This window comes from Passer domesticus, chromosome 25 (assembly GCF_036417665.1).
Source record: "Passer domesticus isolate bPasDom1 chromosome 25, bPasDom1.hap1, whole genome shotgun sequence".
In the NCBI taxonomy this organism is placed as follows: Eukaryota; Metazoa; Chordata; class Aves; order Passeriformes; family Passeridae; genus Passer; species Passer domesticus.
Genome location: NC_087498.1, coordinates 6,353,607 through 6,369,958, shown reverse-complemented (window position 1 = coordinate 6,369,958; position 16,352 = coordinate 6,353,607). Strand labels below are relative to the sequence as shown.

Sequence of the window (16,352 nt, the reverse complement as noted above, 5' to 3'; positions counted from 1 at the left end):
ATCCCTGTTCACAGACGCTTTTGGTGCAGTAGCCGATGGGTGGCTTAGGACCAGCATAATCTTCTTTGCCTTAATCCCATCCTGTTCCTTTGACCTTCCTTCAGACTTTGCTCTTGTAGCCTGCTCAGCCCCTCTTGCCCACACATCTCACTGCTTCCAGGAGAAAACCCCAGCTCCTCAGAGACCTCTGGCAGCAGGAAAGCAGACCCCAGCAAGAAGTATTTGCAGATAAATGTCCCTGTTGACTTGGTCTTTCTTACTAAGTTTGGAACTTCATGAAAACTTCCTCTGTATGAAAAGTCCTTACTTGCCCATCAGCACAGTGCTGAGCACTATTAGGAAAATGAACCCCATTTTTCTGGCTCAGGGAGGAGGCACAGCCTGCCTGGGGCAATGTGCAGCCTAGCTCTGGTGGGGGAACTGCAGGAGCACTCTCAGCCTCAGGAATTGCAATGATTAAGATAATTTTTCTTTTTCACCTGGGTCAGTTTAGTTTCCAGGTTCAACTGTTATACACTGCATTTATTTGTGTGGATTGGGACCTTTTGACCAGACTCTATAAAATATTTGTACACCAAGTAAAGCATTTTTGTAATGTCTGCTTGCTCAAATTGGTGGAGAAAAGAGGAGATTTGTAGAGATGAGGGGTGGGTCCCTGTGACTACTTACCAGCAGCTCTGCAGCTGCCTTCCCCTCCTCTTATCAGCTTCCATTTTAGTTGATTATGTTTTAAGTGTTTGGGGGTTTTTTAATGGGAAAGAGTTGTAAGTTTATCTATCATCTCCTGCTTGACCCTGTGCTTTAGAGCCATGGAATGGTTTGAGTGGTACAGCACTTCAAAACCTTTCTTGTTCCACCCCCTGCCATGGGCAGGGACAACTTCCACTTGGCCAGGTTGGTCCAAGCCCTGTCCAACCTGGCCTTGAGCACTTTTGGGGATGGGGCACCCACATGTCCTGAAGTGTGACCCTGCTGAGAAAGGATTCCCCTGGGGCTTTGGATGCTCAGCTCTGTAGGAAGCTTTGGGATAGCAGGAGCTGCAGACAGGGGGGAAGAGAAACGCTGTGGGCTGGTTCCTGCTCTGGGGACGTGCCCAGCTGAGTGTGTAGGAATTCAGAAAGCAAAGGACATAATTTTCTGGTACAGGTTTATAATGAATTTTGACTTAAAATAATAAGCAGTATACACAACATACACGTGAGTTGTACAGAGATGCTGTTGTATCGTTGGCTTCAGAACCTACCAGTAAGTTCACAGGTCTCATTTGCTCTCTCAAGCCCCGTGTGTCCACCAGCATCTAGAGGTGGCCTTTGTCTGTGTGCAGTCCTTCAGGGTTCAGTTCCAAGTTACAGCTCCACTTGTTCCCTGTGCTGGGGACACAGGGACAAGCCTCGTGCAGAGGTGACTCTTGCTCAGTGGTGTTAGTGATGTGTCAGGTCTGCTCGAGGGAAACACAGCTATCATGGAACTGTCTTACGGATTCACAACACCTTTCCTCTGGCCTTGCAAAAAAGAAACAGCAAGAATGCTTTTGCAAGAGTGGATTACTCTGAACTAGTGTTTTTTGCTGGTGAAGCTTTACTGTAAGGTAGATTCTCTGGGGAGGTGCAGGACTCCTCAGCCATCACGTCCCGACAGTCAGTCCTCCGATTCTCCGTCGGTCGCACCAACCCTTTGCCAAGAGAACCTTTGCAGGTTCACAGTTTAAGCAAGGATCACAGCCTCCTGCTATGTCGAGGATTAGTTTTGCTGAGCACACCGAAGGGCCCACAGTACCTCCTGGGAACTGTAGTCCTTTCCTTAGTGCTTCGTAGAATTAATTAAATAAAAGCCATGCAGTTGAACTACAGCTCCCAGAACATCGTGGCCCTCAGGGCACAGGGGTTTAAAAAAAATCGCAAGGGGGGGTGGCAGTGGCTTCTTCCCTCAGTGCTCCTGTCTGGTCAGGTCTGGTCCAGCCACTCGGCCCGTTTGGGCGCTTTACACGTGTGCACGTCCACAGTGTCCTCGCACTCCTTGCAGCGCACAGCGCAGCACCAGTGGAACTTGCACTCGCACTTGGTGACGCGGGTGACGCGCGTGGTGTCGTAGCCGCGCCCGCAGCACATCACCTCGCAGCCGTCGGTGCCGCGCGACGCCTTGCTGCACACGCGGCCGGCCGTGCCCAGGGAGCCTGCGGGGAAGCGGCAGCAGTCAGGCTGTTCTCCTCCCTTCCCCACCCGCCTGCCCGCCCGCAGGGGTTACGGTGACACCGGGCGTCTCCATCTGCAGTGGGGGCCGTGGGTGCCACTGCTCTGGGGGGGACATCGCGCTGTTCCTGTCACAGCACGCGCTGCAGGGGCGTCTCCAAAGGCACCGCTGCCAAGCCTGCGCTTGCTGTGCTTTATGGACATGGGATGCCACAAGCCCGCCCAGGGATGCAGCTTTGGTGTCTCTCATGTCCCTTACGATGGAGGGGTGGAATGACATGATCTTTCACATCCCTTCCGACCCAAAACCTTCTGGGTTTCTATGGCAATCTGCACGGCCCCCTTCCCATGCTCACTGCTAGAGCCTGTGTTTGCTGCTGCCACAGCGTAAGAGTGGTAGGGGACAGGGGTGGGCTCTCTGCAGCCCCTCTGTGCCTTGGGGAACCCCTGGAGCAGTGTGTGCCCACCGAGCCAGGTTTTGCAGCTGGCAAAGCTCAGAATGCCCTCTCTGCTTAGGCTGAGGATGGCAGGGCCATGTGCTCCCCACTGAACTCCCGTGGCTGCTGCAAACTAAACTGGGAATGCTCCAGGCTGAGAAACAATTGATCATCTCTGCTGGAGTCCAGCAGCCCTGATGCCTCTTCCCTGCTCTTATCCCAACCTCGTGTTCAGAGGAGCAGCCTGTTCAAGGGAGCTTTGCTCTGCAGAAGATGGGCTCTGAGGATACACTCCACTTCTGTGGTGACCAAAAGCCTGAAGGGTTTGGGCCTTGGTGTAAAGCCTGGGGATTTTGGACAAACACAGTCCTGCCTGTGCAGGTGTGGGGTGCTGTGGGGACTCTTGGGTCTGGCTAACTCCCTCTCCAAAGACTGGGGTTGAGTGGGGGAGCTGAGCCCCCAGGCTGGGCTAGATGGGACGGCTGGCTTGTTGGGAAGGGTGGAAGAGATGCTTTTGGGTAATGCCTGGAGCTCCAAGTTTTACCTGCTGACTTGTCCATCACGCAGTAATCAGGTGAGTTCTCAAAATACACCAGGTCTGTTTTTGTGGGCTTCCTGAAGTTCTTGTTGGCCACTGTGAATCCAGTGCCATCCTGATTCATCGTCACCTGGATGGCCCCGTTGTATTTCTTCCTTAGGTAATCCCCTGTTTTTCGAAAATCTGACATTGCCAGCCAACAAGTCCTTAGTGTGCAGGAGCCGCTGACCCCGTGGCATTTGCACTCCAGCTTCAGGAAGCGCTTCACAGCCTGTGGGAAGAGAGATGGGTAAGGACCAGTGGTCACCCTGGGCATCAGACACTGCAGCAGGGTCTACTCCTTCCTGGTGCAGCTTATAAGCCCTTGGCTCTGTGGGATGGGGCTCCTAATGGAAGCCACCAATGCCAACATCTGCAAGGACACAGGAGGCAAAGGTGAGCGAGGTCCTGCCATTCCCTAGGGCAAGGCATGCAGGGGAGCTCTGGGAAGGCAGGGCAGCATCCAGCCTCATCCACAGCAGGAACTGCCCTCCAAAGATGCCCAAGGTCCCGTTTCTCTGGGCAAGCTGTTCTGGCTTGTTCTGCCCAGTCCCCTCCAGAAGGTCCCAGAGGACAGGCGAGCCCTGGCTCTGCTGCAGGGGCTGCACTCACCATCCTCCCGCAGCGGTTGTTGTGCAGGTTCATCAGCGCCCGGGCATCCTTCACCTTTTTCTCCTTGGCATCCACGAAGGCTTTGGCAAAGCGGATGCCGTAGTTGATGTTGTCGCTGCAGCCGCCCCAGTCGAACTCCCCGCGCTCGTCCTTGGAGCGGCCCCTCTTGAGCGGGTCACAGCTGCAGACCTTGAGGTCCCCTTGGCTGCAGGCCCGCGTGATGGCATAGACCACCCCGGCCGAGGAGATGGCGTAGACGAAGGCGGCCTCCCTGCTGCCTGCCACGGGGAGAGAAACAGCAACGGGGAGTGAGCGTGCCAGGCTGTGCCAAGCGCCTGCCACCCGTGCAGAACCAGGGCTTGGGGAGCGAGGCCAGCCTGTGTGGGGATAAACCAAGCCCAGCCATCTCTGCTGACCACAGTGTCCAGCCTCGGCTGCCCTGAAGCCCTTCAGAGTGATTGCAATGCTCAGGGTGCATGCCCGTGGGTGGTGAGAGCAGCCAGCCCCCCTGCCAGGGCTGCTGTCCTCCCTCCTGGCGCTGAGCAGAGCCAGCCCCAGCCCCAGCCCTGCTCTGCCTGCACAGCACAGCTTGCTGCCTGCGATTTTGTGTCTCTGGTTCAAGTTCGCAGCTGGTTTTATAATGCTGTAAAAGAAGCTGCAAATCAAAACCATGTTAGTCTTCATTTCGAGAGCCTTTGAAAGCAACTTCAAAGGCAGCAGAGCTCTCTTTGGGCCTCGCAGGATGGGGCTGTGGCGAGGAGCTTTCATCATTCCCCGTCCTTTGCCAGGAGAGGATGCGAGCAGGAGAAAAGGTGCCGTGATGGGAACAGAGAGGCTGAGCAGGCAGGCTGCAGCATGGCAGGGTGAATGCTGCATTCAGCATTCCAGTCCCCTTCCTCCAGTCGGGTCGGGCATCTGGCTCGTGGCTCTGCTGCTTGTCCACCCCACGGGCAGCTGCCCCATCCCCCCGCCAGCCAGGAGCAAGCCCCCCACTCACCGGCTCCTTCCGTGGCACTCACGTGTCCTCCATACGAGCTGCGAGTGGAAAGACTCTCCCAGCCGCTTTTGATTTGGAGGCCACATGGCTGGATGCTCCCGGCACGTCATGGGATGCAGCAGCATCTGTCCTGCAGTGCTGCTGCCCGGGCCAGGGCTCACGCTGGCTCCCAGGGCCTGTTTGCTCCCAGAGCACTCCCGGGGCAGCTGCAGCCACCGTGCTGCTCCTGCTCTGGAGCCGCCCCACCCCTGTCCCCACCTTTCCTCTCTGCTCCTTGGGTACATTTCTTGGGTGTGTCCCTGCTTGTGCTGTATCCATCCCTCACCTGGAGAGGGAAGGTCTCTCCCGGGCAGGGCTGTGCCCAGTCCCTTGTGCAGGGCTGGCACCTGCCCGTAGCCATGGTCCTCCTCCACCTCAGAGCCTGAAGCAGGGACTGGAGCTGCATCTGTGCCTTGCCTCCCTTGCCATGCGAGGGAACAGCCAGTTCCCACGTGAATTGCTGAGTCCTGGCCAACCCCGCTCTCCAAATATTTATATATCCCATTACTGTTTACATATGCGCCTGTTCTCCGGAGGTGTCTCCTCCTTCCCCCTTCTCCCCCAGCGCTCCCCCTGCTCCATCTCATCTGGTGCAGCCATCCCAAGCGCAGTGCTCTGCTCCCATTACTACTTGATTAATTTACAAGCAAAGGCAAAGCTCTCCTCAGGGAGTAATCCAAGCCACCGGGCATGGCAGCCAGGGGAGGAGAGACTCTCCAGGAAGACAAGTCCCGTGGTGGTGGGAGGGGACAGGGCAGGACCTACTTCGCAGCATGACCCGGCCGAAGACGGTGTGGTCGCGGTCCAGGGTGCTGCAGTTCCAGCGGTGGTGCCGGAATTGGTGCTGGCACTCCCGGATCCACTCCTTGGCTCCCTCCCCGACCGACTGCATGATGTCAGGGTACCTCTGGCAGAGCTGCCGCTGCTTGTTCACCAGCCCGGGGATGTTGTCACAGATCACCCTCGCGCCCAGTGCCCCGATGTACCTGCGAGAGAGAACGGCGCCGCGTCACTGCCCTGCCTGCCGAGTCACACACCACTGAATATCCCCTGGGATGGGGCCCACGAGGGTCATCCAGTGCAGCCCCAAAATCCCACCCTGCGACTGAAAGTATTGGCTAAACACTTCTTCAGCTCTGGCAGCCTTGGGCCACAACCACTGCCCTGGGGAGCCTGTTCAGTGCCCGAACAGCTTCTGGAAGAACCTTCTCCTGATATCCAGCCTAAACCTCCCCTGACACAGCTCCAGGCATTGCCCTGGTTCCTGTCCCTGGTCACAGAGAGCAGAGATCAGAGCTGTCCCTCCACTGCCCCTCAGGAGGAGGCAGCAGACCCCAGTGAGGTCTGACCTCAGTCTCCTCCAGCTGAACAAACCAAGCCACTCCAGGTCCTCACTCTGCTTGCTGGGTCTTACATTGAAGCCTAGTTTCCCTTTTTCCTTTCCAGCTGTGTCAGAGCTGCTCCAGGCTCTGCCCCAAGTGTCTCTACACAGAAATGTTGCCCTTGCAGCATCCCCTTGGCACGGGAGAGCTGTGAGGCACATGAGACCTGCCTGGGGCTGTGGTTCAGACAGGCAGGGCACAGGGACAGGGCACAGCTGAGCCATCACAGTCTTTTTGTTTAATAAAATAACCCTGAAATGCATGAGCCAGGAGCAAGCAGAGCTTTTCTCAGTGTGTGCATCACTGCAGGAAGGAGCAGGGTGTCTGTGGAGCCCCTGTCCCCCAGCACAGTCAGCTCTGGGTGCTGTGAGTCACGGGATGTCTCCCATAAGCCTGGCCTGTGTCAGCTCCTGGGGCAGCAGCACAGAAACTTGCTGATGTGCAAAACCTCCCTCCCACCCTCTTCCCAACACCCCAGCCCTGCTGAGCACAGCAGGATGGAGCCCAGCTGAGCCCAGTGCAGCTCGTGCAGGCTCTGCCCTTCCTCTGCCTGCACTCATCAGGAACGTCCGTGGCACAGACTCCTGTGGCATGCGCAGGTGAGGGAGGAAGAGGAGCAGGCTGCACTCCCCACCCACACTGCCATCCCCCAGCTGTGGATTTCGCTCTGTGCATCTCCTGAACCTTTACTCCCGTGCCCTGAAGCTCCACAACTGGCAGAACTAAGCTGTGGCCCCTCTCTTGCCTGTATCCCACCTGTGTCCTGGTGCCCTCCCTGCAGCAGGGGGAGAGCAGGAACCCGGAGCAGACGGACGAGGCACAGAGAGCAGCCTGCCAGAGCCCATGGGCAGCTTCCCACAGCCACGGGGGAGGGACCCCAGCTCTGCCCCGCACTCTCCCCATCCCGGACAATGGCAGCAACGTGGAATTTTCCATCCCAGTCGGCTCCCGCCTGCACCGCCCGCTCACCCCTCCGGCTGCTTGTGCTCGAGGATGACTTTTGCTGCAGAGCACGGAGCTGGGATTCTGGCTGAAAGGGATGAGGTTTGGGTGGTATTCAGATTTTTTTCTAACCCCCAGTCTGGAAGCAAAAACCGTCCTTCAATAATAATAAAAAGCAATAAGCTTGGATAATATTTCATTGTCTGTCTCTGGACATGTTCTCTCAGTTCTATCCACCCCAGCGAGAGCTCCCAGGCTCAGGAAAGCCCTGCAAGCACACAAAGCAATGGGATCTGCTCCCTCTTTTAAAATATTTTGTTTAAATGCTGGCAGAAGCACAAGGTCATCTCGGGCTGGAGCTGAGGATAATAAACCCAGCTCCCCATGGCTTTGCAAGCCCAGACTCCGAGGGGCAGTGAGCATTATTGTCACAGGCAAGCTCTCCAGCCTTTCATCCTGGGGCAGAGGAACGGGGAAGTGGCAGAAGCTGTTTAGGAAAGAAAAGCCAACAGGAGCTCCTCGAGCAGGGCCAGCTGCAGATGTTTCACTGCCTTGCTCGTGCCAGACTCAGAGCAGCCCCTCCCTTCCCATGGGGTCAGGGCAGAGGAGTCCCACCAGCTGCATGGTGGCACGGTGGCATCAAGTGGGACTGCAGAATTCCTTCCAGGACACATGGTCAGGTCCCCAGCCCTAAATTCGTTCTGCCAGCAAGGATGGGGGTGGCTGGCTTCCCCTGCCTGTGCTGGCAAGGTGAGAGGAGATGCTGGGAGGCAGCAGGTTGCACGATGGAGGTTCAGAAGTAGCCAAAGCTCCTCTTTGCTGGAGAAAAGTGATGCTGGGGAAGGTGGGAAAGGTGAAATGTTCTGTGATGGGCCAGTTCGCCAGGGACCTTGTGGGGCTGGGGCACTGGTCTCCAGTCCCAGCACTGCGAGTGGAGCTGCCAGGACTGAGAGTGATGGATAAAGCACTAACACCATCCCCCGGGAGACCGAGATCAAGGGAAACCCTCCAGACAAGATAAACACTAGGCACTCCCTTTTTCACACTGGAAGCTAATTACTTCTCCTTAATTCTCCTGCCAAATACCCAGATCAGAGCAAACATTATCAGCAGGAGAAAGTGGAGGGAGAGCAGCGTGAAGGGCACCAACTGCTGCAGCAGCAGCTCGCCGTGAGCACCCCAGAAGGGCCAGGGGCAGCGGCTGCATCTCCCTTTGCCTGTGGCAGCACATTCACCACAGCACCTACAGCATTCCAGCAGAGTTTATGTACTGAAATCTAACACAACTAAAGGGAAAATTCCTCCCATGACCTGGAAAGGCTGTGGTTGTCTCGGCAAAGGCGAAGGCTTGGTGAGAAATGCTCCAGTAGAGTTCAGTTACTCTGAAATGGAGCAAGACGAGGAACATCAGAAAATTCTGCCAAGCAGAGTTTTGGGAAGGAAAAAACCCAAACATTTGTTTTGGATAGATGAAAGCATCCCTTCCAATTTTATTTCTCAAAATCTGTGACATTTTAAAAATACTGCAACGCGAAAGACAATGGATGTTCTGAGAAGTCCCCAGCTGCCTTATCAGAACTTCATTTTCAAACAAATGAAACTCTGCTGGAAGTGGCACACTTCTGCAGTGCTGTACTCTGGGGCAATCTGCATTTTTACAGCTGAAAAAAACCCACAGAATCCCAGCCCTGAGTTCAGAAAAGTTTGTGAGGGATAACTTCTGATGCTGGAGGCTGCTCAGGCCTGGACTTCAGGGCTGGGAGGAGAGAGGCAGGAGCCAGGCAGCCTGCAGTGAGGAGGAGCTGGGAGTGGATAATTAAGTGCATGTGGGGATAACAATCCCCCACCCTGCCCAACAGGACTCCACATGCTGCTGCCTCCTGGGGGTGTGCAAAGCCCTGGCACTGCCCTTTGCCAAGTGCAGAGCTGTTTGCCCAGCCTGGCTGAGGGGCTGGCACAACCCCTGTGGCCACCCTGGGCTGCAGTGTCCCCTCCTGCCCGTCGCTGTGCAGTCTGGAGCTGGCTGCATCTCCCTTCTCCCCAGAGCTGGGTGTGAGGGCCGTGCTGGGGGACGCAGGGCTGCCTCCCTGCCCTCCCTGCCCTGCTGCTCACAAGGCAGCAGCAGCAGGGCACGGACACCTCATCCTCCACGGGCAGGTGCTTTTGGAGCCTGCGAGGCCAAGCCCTCCTCTGTCCCTGCGAGCTGCAGGGCTGCATGCAGAGGCTGCAGGGCTGCATGCAGGGGCTGCAGGGCTGCATGCAGAGGTGCAGGGCTGCATGCAGAGGTGCAGGGCTGCATGCAGAGGTGCAGGGCTGCATGCAGGGGCTGCAGCGAGCTCATCCAGCGCCCGTGAGTGGAACAGGAGACACCCGTCACGCGCTGCCTTCCAAGCTGTTGTTCTTTGGAGAGTCTGCTGACTTTGGCTCTTGTAAACAAGGAGAAACCTAAATTGCTTCTAAGATAAACATGCAAATCAGAGGCAGACGCATCTATTTAGCTGGTGGCGTGCGGGCTGTGCGAGCCCCCTCCTCGCTGGGCTGGGCTGGGTGTCCGGCTCCTGGGCTTCCCACACCAGCCCTGGGCTCTGAACAGCTCCTCCCTGCACGTGCTCACTGGGACAGATCAGCTGGGAAATGTCTCTTGGAAAATGAGGTTTGGAAGAAATTAATTTAGTGGGAATTCATAGAATTACATGGAATCAGAAACTGTCCCGTTGCTCTTCCATAATACCAAGGTGTTCCTGCAAAGTGAGTGAGTGCCCTAATTCAGTTTCAATGAAATTCATACTAGACACTGCTTTAGCTAAGATTTGATTTTTCACCATTTCATAAGGCACTGGAAAACCTATTTGAACATAACTTGATTTTAAAAGGGAAATCTTTGGAATTACCATTCTCAGACAAATCTACATTTTAGTGCTCTGAATTCAAACAGCTGCTTGAAACATCATAAATTCCCACTGCGGGTTGCACCAATACCATTAAAGGCACAGTTTTAAATTAGATTAATAGAAGCTAAGCTTAACAAAAACCACTGTCACAGTTTTACCCCCGGGGGTTGTGGACAGTCTGTGCTTCTGAGGTCTGCTCAGAGCTCTGAGGCTGAGAAGAGAACGTGGTCTGGCTTCTTGGTGGCATCAGAGGCTGCTGGAGTCCACCCCCTGGGAAGAGTGACTCAGTTCCCCATTGCTCTGTGACAGCTTTGGCAGCCCTGAAGGACCAGCCTGGGAGCCAAGCTACCCTGGCTTCTGGTCTCTTCCCATCCCACTGGATCCTCATGAAATCTGTGTTTTGGAGGGAGGCTGGAAAGCCGCAGGCAGCTGTTGGAGACAGCTTGAGCAGATAGGATCAAATCCAACATCCCTGCCTCTCTGCCTGCTAAAGAGCAAATTCCATCATGCCTGGCAGCATTTCACCTCCTCGAGTTCTTTGCATACTTCCCAAGGATGCTGCACCTTCCTTCCTCTGCTCTCCCTGCTGTGGCAGACAATTTACAGCCAACTGCCAAGCACTGCGGGTTGCAAGGTGCTATAAACATCTGAGATATTATTTTAGTATTACAAACCTGAGTATTTTATTAAGCCCCACTGGGAACAGGGCCATCCTGGCCTGCTGGAATTGTTAACGCCTTTGAGTGATTAATAGTCCTAATTTCCTCACTTACAGCCACTACTCTGCATGTTGAGAGCCTTAGTCTCACTTCAATAATGTTTAATATCATAATGTTGAGCCACTACCAGTGCCACTAAGGGGGCATTTTTTATTTTCTGCACCATCTTTCTCTTTCTTGTGCATCCCTCTTTTAAAGTTGTCTGCCTTCAGATCCTGGTCAGAGTCCTCTCTCTGTGGTTTTCCTGCAGCCTGTGCAGTCTTTGGGATGCAGTTTCTGTGAGGAGGACTGAGCACTGTGGTCCTGGGGAGATGGAGCAGATGGGTGCTGCAGTCTCTTGTCCCCTGAGCGGATGTGGGAGGCTTTGCTGTTGGCATCTTGCATTACAGTAACCTGAAAACTGAGGTCTGAAATCTTTGGTCAGCACTGGGTTAAAGCTGCTCCTTGTTGCTGGTGCATGAATACAAAATAATTGCTCATTAAAAATATGCTTTACCCTTAAGAATAATTTTTTTCTCCCTTAAAGTCCTTTCCTAAAAGGTGGGGAGGTAAGACAGCCTCTGGTGATAGAACTGGATGTACAATTCTTTTCCATGGCATATCCTGGGTGTTGGGTGTGAGCTGCTCCAAGAAGAAGCTGTGTTTCCACGAGCTCTGGCCCAGCACACATCTCCTCATGGCACTGCTGAAATCACTTTTGGTAATAGCAAAACCTAATGAGTTCGGAAGAGCAGAAGGATTTTTTTCCTTCTGCATTTCTTTCTTAGAAAGATTTCCCATAGGTGAAAGTGACCCTAATGAAAAATGGACTGAGCAGCACAGTTAGGATTATTATAACTGCTCAGAGTGACTGAGAGAACCCATCTGTTCCATCCACCCCAACCAAGAACACCAGGGCTGCTGCAAAGGCCACGGGGTTCATTCTCCATCAGCCTGACATTACTTTAAAACTGATTTTTCACAGCATGGCTGCCCGGACAGCCGAGCTGCGGAGCGCCTCAGGATAAAGACTTCCTGGTCACTGACCTCCTGCTTTTATTGCCATGCAAAGTGCTCTGCAACAACAAACTGACAGCCGGGCGAGCACCCGGAGATCTCCGTGTCCCAAGGGCTGCACGTCCTCTCCCCTCCGAGGTGGCAAGTTCTGCTCCTGCAGCTTTGTCCATGGCAAAGGGGCTGGAATTAGATGCTTTAAGGTCCTTTCCAACCCCTTCTGTGATTCCATGATTCGGTATTGTTTCTGCAGCAGTGCCAAGACTGAAAGGGCGATGAGCTGCTCGGCAGCAGAAGCACTGGGGGCAACACTCCACGGCTCAGGATGGGATCCCAGCCACGGACACACAGCCCTCGGAGCCCCCACGCAGCCCCCAGACCCTCTAGGAGCAAAGCCCCCGGGGGCTGCTGTGGGTCTGCCCAGCTGAGACTGGCACGGAGGGAGCAGCGGGGCTGAGGAGCTCCTCCATGCAGCTGGCTTCCCTTGGCTCCATTTCAAACATTCCTATTGATGCTATTTCCCCTCCCGCACACCTTAGCATGATGCCTGCCTAAATGAGCTTGTCTCTCCTGTATCCTATATCCTATGTCCACACGTGTGGCTCCATGTTTCCATCACTCCTTGTGCCCATCCCCTGCAGCTGGGCAGCACTGGCGTCCCAGTGGAAACACACGGCAAATCCTGGGCAAGAACAGCAGTGGGAGCACAGCCAGCAGCCCGTCCTGGTGGGAATGGCTCCTTCTCCATCTCAGTGGGGTGTCCTTGCCAAACCTTGCCAGAGCCATGCCCAGGGGCTGCTCTGGCGCAGAGGGAGCCAGGGGCACTCCTGCTTCATGATTTGCCCGTGGTGTGTTTTCCATGCCCATAAACACACTCTTCCTTCCCTGGGCAGGGAAGGGAGCTCACCATGATGGCTGCCTGACTCTGGACTGGTCATCCCTCAGAATCCCCACATGTGCATCACACCCTGGCATGCAGCAGCTCTCTTGGAGCCCCCGTATCCTCACAGCTCCATGGGTAGCCCCATGTGCTTGCCAGGCTCCCACATGCTCTCCAACCCACACCCAAACTCGCAATCCTCTTCCTTCCACAGATTTGTTTTATCTCTTTGGGAGCCTGATGCCTCCCATCTGTTCCAATGCCAAATGAAATTAAATATTTGTAGTTTCCAAGGGCTGTGGTTAGCAATAAACAAGTTAGCTAACAAGGATTTGGTGTGCTGGGGAGCTGGGGGGGTCTCTGTGGGTTGCAGGAGAGTGGGTGTGTGTGAGGGTGGGATGCAGGGGGCTATGCAGGGCTTTGTGTACATTTTTCTTTAACCAAACCTTTAATTTTAGGATGGCTTTCCACACCAGAACGGCTCGCCGGGCTCTCAACAGCGAGTAAACTCTACTTAGTTATTTACAACGAGTTTGTTTATTGCACAGTTTGTGTTTATAAGCAACATTTGTCTAATCTCCCAAATCTTTCCAAAGGAATTTCGGAGGCCGCTTTTGGGGCCTGGCGGGCTCTGGGGGCGCGGGGCACAGCCCTGCCAGCCCCGACCACGCTGCTCTCCCCACCCCGCACGCAAGTGTAAACGGGATTTAGGGATTTTCCCGTTGCATTCCTCCTTAATTTCTGTCTGTGTTTCAGCTGGTATTTTGTTGCTAAGTAACACTTTGGAGTTTGGCAGCATTTGTGCGAGGGTGCTGCTCCCCACAGCCACAGCCACCCCGCTGTCACCGTTGGTGACAGAGCCCGGCCACAACCACACAGGCCAAAACCCCAAAACCACACTGTCCCCAACCTGTCCCCTCTGCCCGTGCTCTGAGCACGTGCACACGCACACACCCCCACCCACAGCCACTCTTTTGGGTGCCAAAGTTCACCCATTCCCGGCGTTTATGTGAAGCGGTTGGGCCATGCCTGACGTCACTGAAAATTAATAATTTGCAGTTGTTTAGGAGAAACATTTGGTTGATATTTCCTTTCCATGTACTGTGATCAGAGGAGACCCAATTTTTCCTATTAAACTACTTAAAAAGTTGACTCCGAAAATGAGAAGCATTTCCTCTAGTTCCCCAAGTTTATTGTGTGTGAATCCCTAGAAGAATTTGGCAATAATAATTAAAATAAGGAAGGATGATGCACCACCAAATGTATTTACTGTAATATCAGTGGTGCTAAAGATGTACTTGGAAACCTATGCAAATCACTGAATAACTTTTTTCCCAAACCACAGCTGGTTGAAACCATTTTCAGTAAAACACAATTTCATCTAAACACGCTATTTCATCAGGGCTGACACGTCCAGCGCTCAGTTCAATTTGGGCTTTTCTTAGGAATGTTCTGCTTTCCAGAAGAGAAGGCTCAATTGAAAGCGTGACCCTTAAGAGTTTATTATACTCCATTTCTAACTGTTTTTGTTTTAAAAGTCATGTATTTCAGGTCCTGGGGACCAATATGCTCGGTAAAAATGTCCAAAGGCTGCCCCGGGGCCGTGGGGCTGCCCAGCCCCGGACAGGCTCAGCTCCCCTGGGCTGCCAGCCGGGGATCAGCCTGCGAGCTGAGAACACAAACTGCTGTGGGAGCTAAATCGAGCTTCCTCCAAACAAGCCACAGCTACCGAGGCTTTAAACGTGGCTGCTTTTCCTCCCGCTCGCTGGGAAGCCGCAGGCGCTCGGAGCGGGGCAGACCGCGGCTGCAGCCGGGGAAATGGGCGGCTTTAGCACTCCTCCTGAAGAAGGAATTTTCACCCTTGAGGCAGCATCCACGAGTGCTACCAGAACTGCCCATCTCTGGGCACACGATGCTGTGGCTGCTCCATTCCTGCTTTCCTCCCAGCCGTGTTATCCCAAGCACCCACTCCTCAGCTCTAAGGAACCTCTCTTTCTCCAGCCTCTGTGATAATGGAAATACTCCAACTTCTGCCCTGTCCCTTCCTTCCTTCCTCAGCTTTTCACATTTCAGCAGCCTCGCCTTGCCCGCAGAAGCAATCCTGCCCTCACCTGCCCTGCTGGGCTGGGGCAGAGCTGGCTCTGGAAGCCAGGTCAGTGCTTGTATCAACCTGAGACTCCCCAGCAGTGACTCATTTTCTCTCCCAGTGATTCCAGCTCCCCTCAGCTGACCAGCTTTCGGGAAAGTTCCTCTGGGCACGGCTGTGAACAGCCATTTGTCCCCCAAACCATCTTCTGGTCTCTTGACGGAGTTGCTTTTGTGCTTGGTTGCCACCAGTTGCCCGAGCAGCCCCGAGCTCCCGCTCCCTCCTGGCCCCACCGCGTTCCCACCAGCCCTGCTCACCCTGGATCGCTCTGCCGGGGATGCCAGCCCGGCCGGGGCTGCCACACGCCCGGACGTGCTCTCCAACACCGAATACTTGTGCTATCTGCGCGACTCTAAGTGCTCCCGGCCCCGTGCAGAGAGCTCCACGGTAGCTGAGAATTCCCAGAAACTACCACTTTCTTTCAGTGGCAGTCGGGTTGAATTTGATTAAGTTTTGCCTCATCCACCGTGATCTGTTAATGATGATGAGATTGGCATGGAAAACGCTGTTTTCCACAAGATTAGAGAGGACTTTTATAGGGTGGGGGACACTGAGAACTTTACTGCAGCCAACTATTTTTTTTCGCCAGTGTTGCTGAACTACTGAAACAGCACAGGGTCACTTGGAAACCTTCTCGATCCTTGTTTTCCTAATTACTGTCATTCTGCATAGATGACTTTTCATTGTTACACGAACCGGGGCAGGAGGGGACTCATTTCCACAAGGTTTTTGTTATGGCGTCACTTCTGTCTCTTACAAAGCCTCATCTTATCTAAAGGAAGGGGGACATCAACTTTCTTCGCTTCCCAGGAGCAAAATAAATAACTGCAGGGGCAGCAGGGCATGGGAGGGATGGGAGCTCCGGCGGGGGGATCGGGGGATCCGAGCCGTGCCCTTCCCTGCCCAAACCGCACCGAGGGGCTCGTCCTGCTCCTCGCCAGGGAGGGAACGCTGTCAGCGGTGTCTCAGCTCATGGGCTCTGCTCCCCGACAGCACCGAGCTCCCCGCGGCAAGTCCCATCCCTCAGGAATCCCGGCGGCATTTTCGGGCCCCGGAGGGCTCGGTACCGGCCCGGGCGGTTCCGTGTCCGCCGCTCGGCTCTGGGAGCCCGGTGCGGCCGGGGCCGCGCAGGTGGAGCCGCGGGGAGCGCGCACGGCCCGGCCGCTCCCGCACGTCGGGCGCTGCGGGGCTCGCTGCGCTCCCGCCGGCGCTGCCCCGTGCCCCGCTCGGTATTCCCCGTGCCCGTTCTCATCCCGCTCTCCATCCCCGTCTCCATCCCCGGTGGCGGGGCCTCACTCACCACCACGAGGAGTCGGCGCGGGGCGTCAGGGCGAGCAGCAGCAGGACGAGGGGCAGGCAAAGCCGGGGGGCCGCGCCCGCCGTCCGAGGGAAGGCTCCGCACTCCGCACGCCCGGGGGCCACGGCAATCCCAGGAGACGCTTCCAGGCGGTTTGGGCTGAGCATATCTCTCCGGGGCGGGGTCCAGACGGAGAAATGACCGGGGAAGGGGGTCCTGCCCGCGCTCCCCTCGGGGCACTGCCCGTCACG

The 16,352-nt window shown here is 55.2% G+C and overlaps 1 protein-coding gene across 1 annotated transcript; it reads right to left on the bottom strand.

Annotated features, from left to right (window-relative positions):
• Positions 1–1,130: 1,130 nt before the first annotated feature.
• On the bottom strand, positions 1,131–16,352 carry WNT2B (Wnt family member 2B). Its single transcript, XM_064399188.1, has 5 exons — positions 16,105–16,352; positions 5,617–5,837; positions 3,816–4,093; positions 3,171–3,435; positions 1,131–2,173 (listed from the first exon to the last, which is right to left on the bottom strand). Exons 1-5 carry the CDS (start codon positions 16,266–16,268, stop codon positions 1,944–1,946), a joined length of 1,158 nt encoding a protein of 385 aa, XP_064255258.1. The 5' UTR covers positions 16,269–16,352; the 3' UTR covers positions 1,131–1,943.

Excerpts from the sequence above, each read along its gene's own strand:
- WNT2B (XM_064399188.1), bottom strand. The coding sequence starts at position 16,268 with ATGCTCAGCCCAAACCGCCTGGAAGCGTCTCCTGGGATTGCCGTGGCC. Across the intron at positions 5,838-16,104 it reads CGCGCCGACTCCTCGTGGTG|GTACATCGGGGCACTGGGCG; the intron begins GTGAGTGAGGCC and ends TCTCTCTCGCAG. Across the intron at positions 2,174-3,170 it reads CGTGATGGACAAGTCAGCAG|GCTCCCTGGGCACGGCCGGC; the intron begins GTAAAACTTGGA and ends GCTTCCCCGCAG.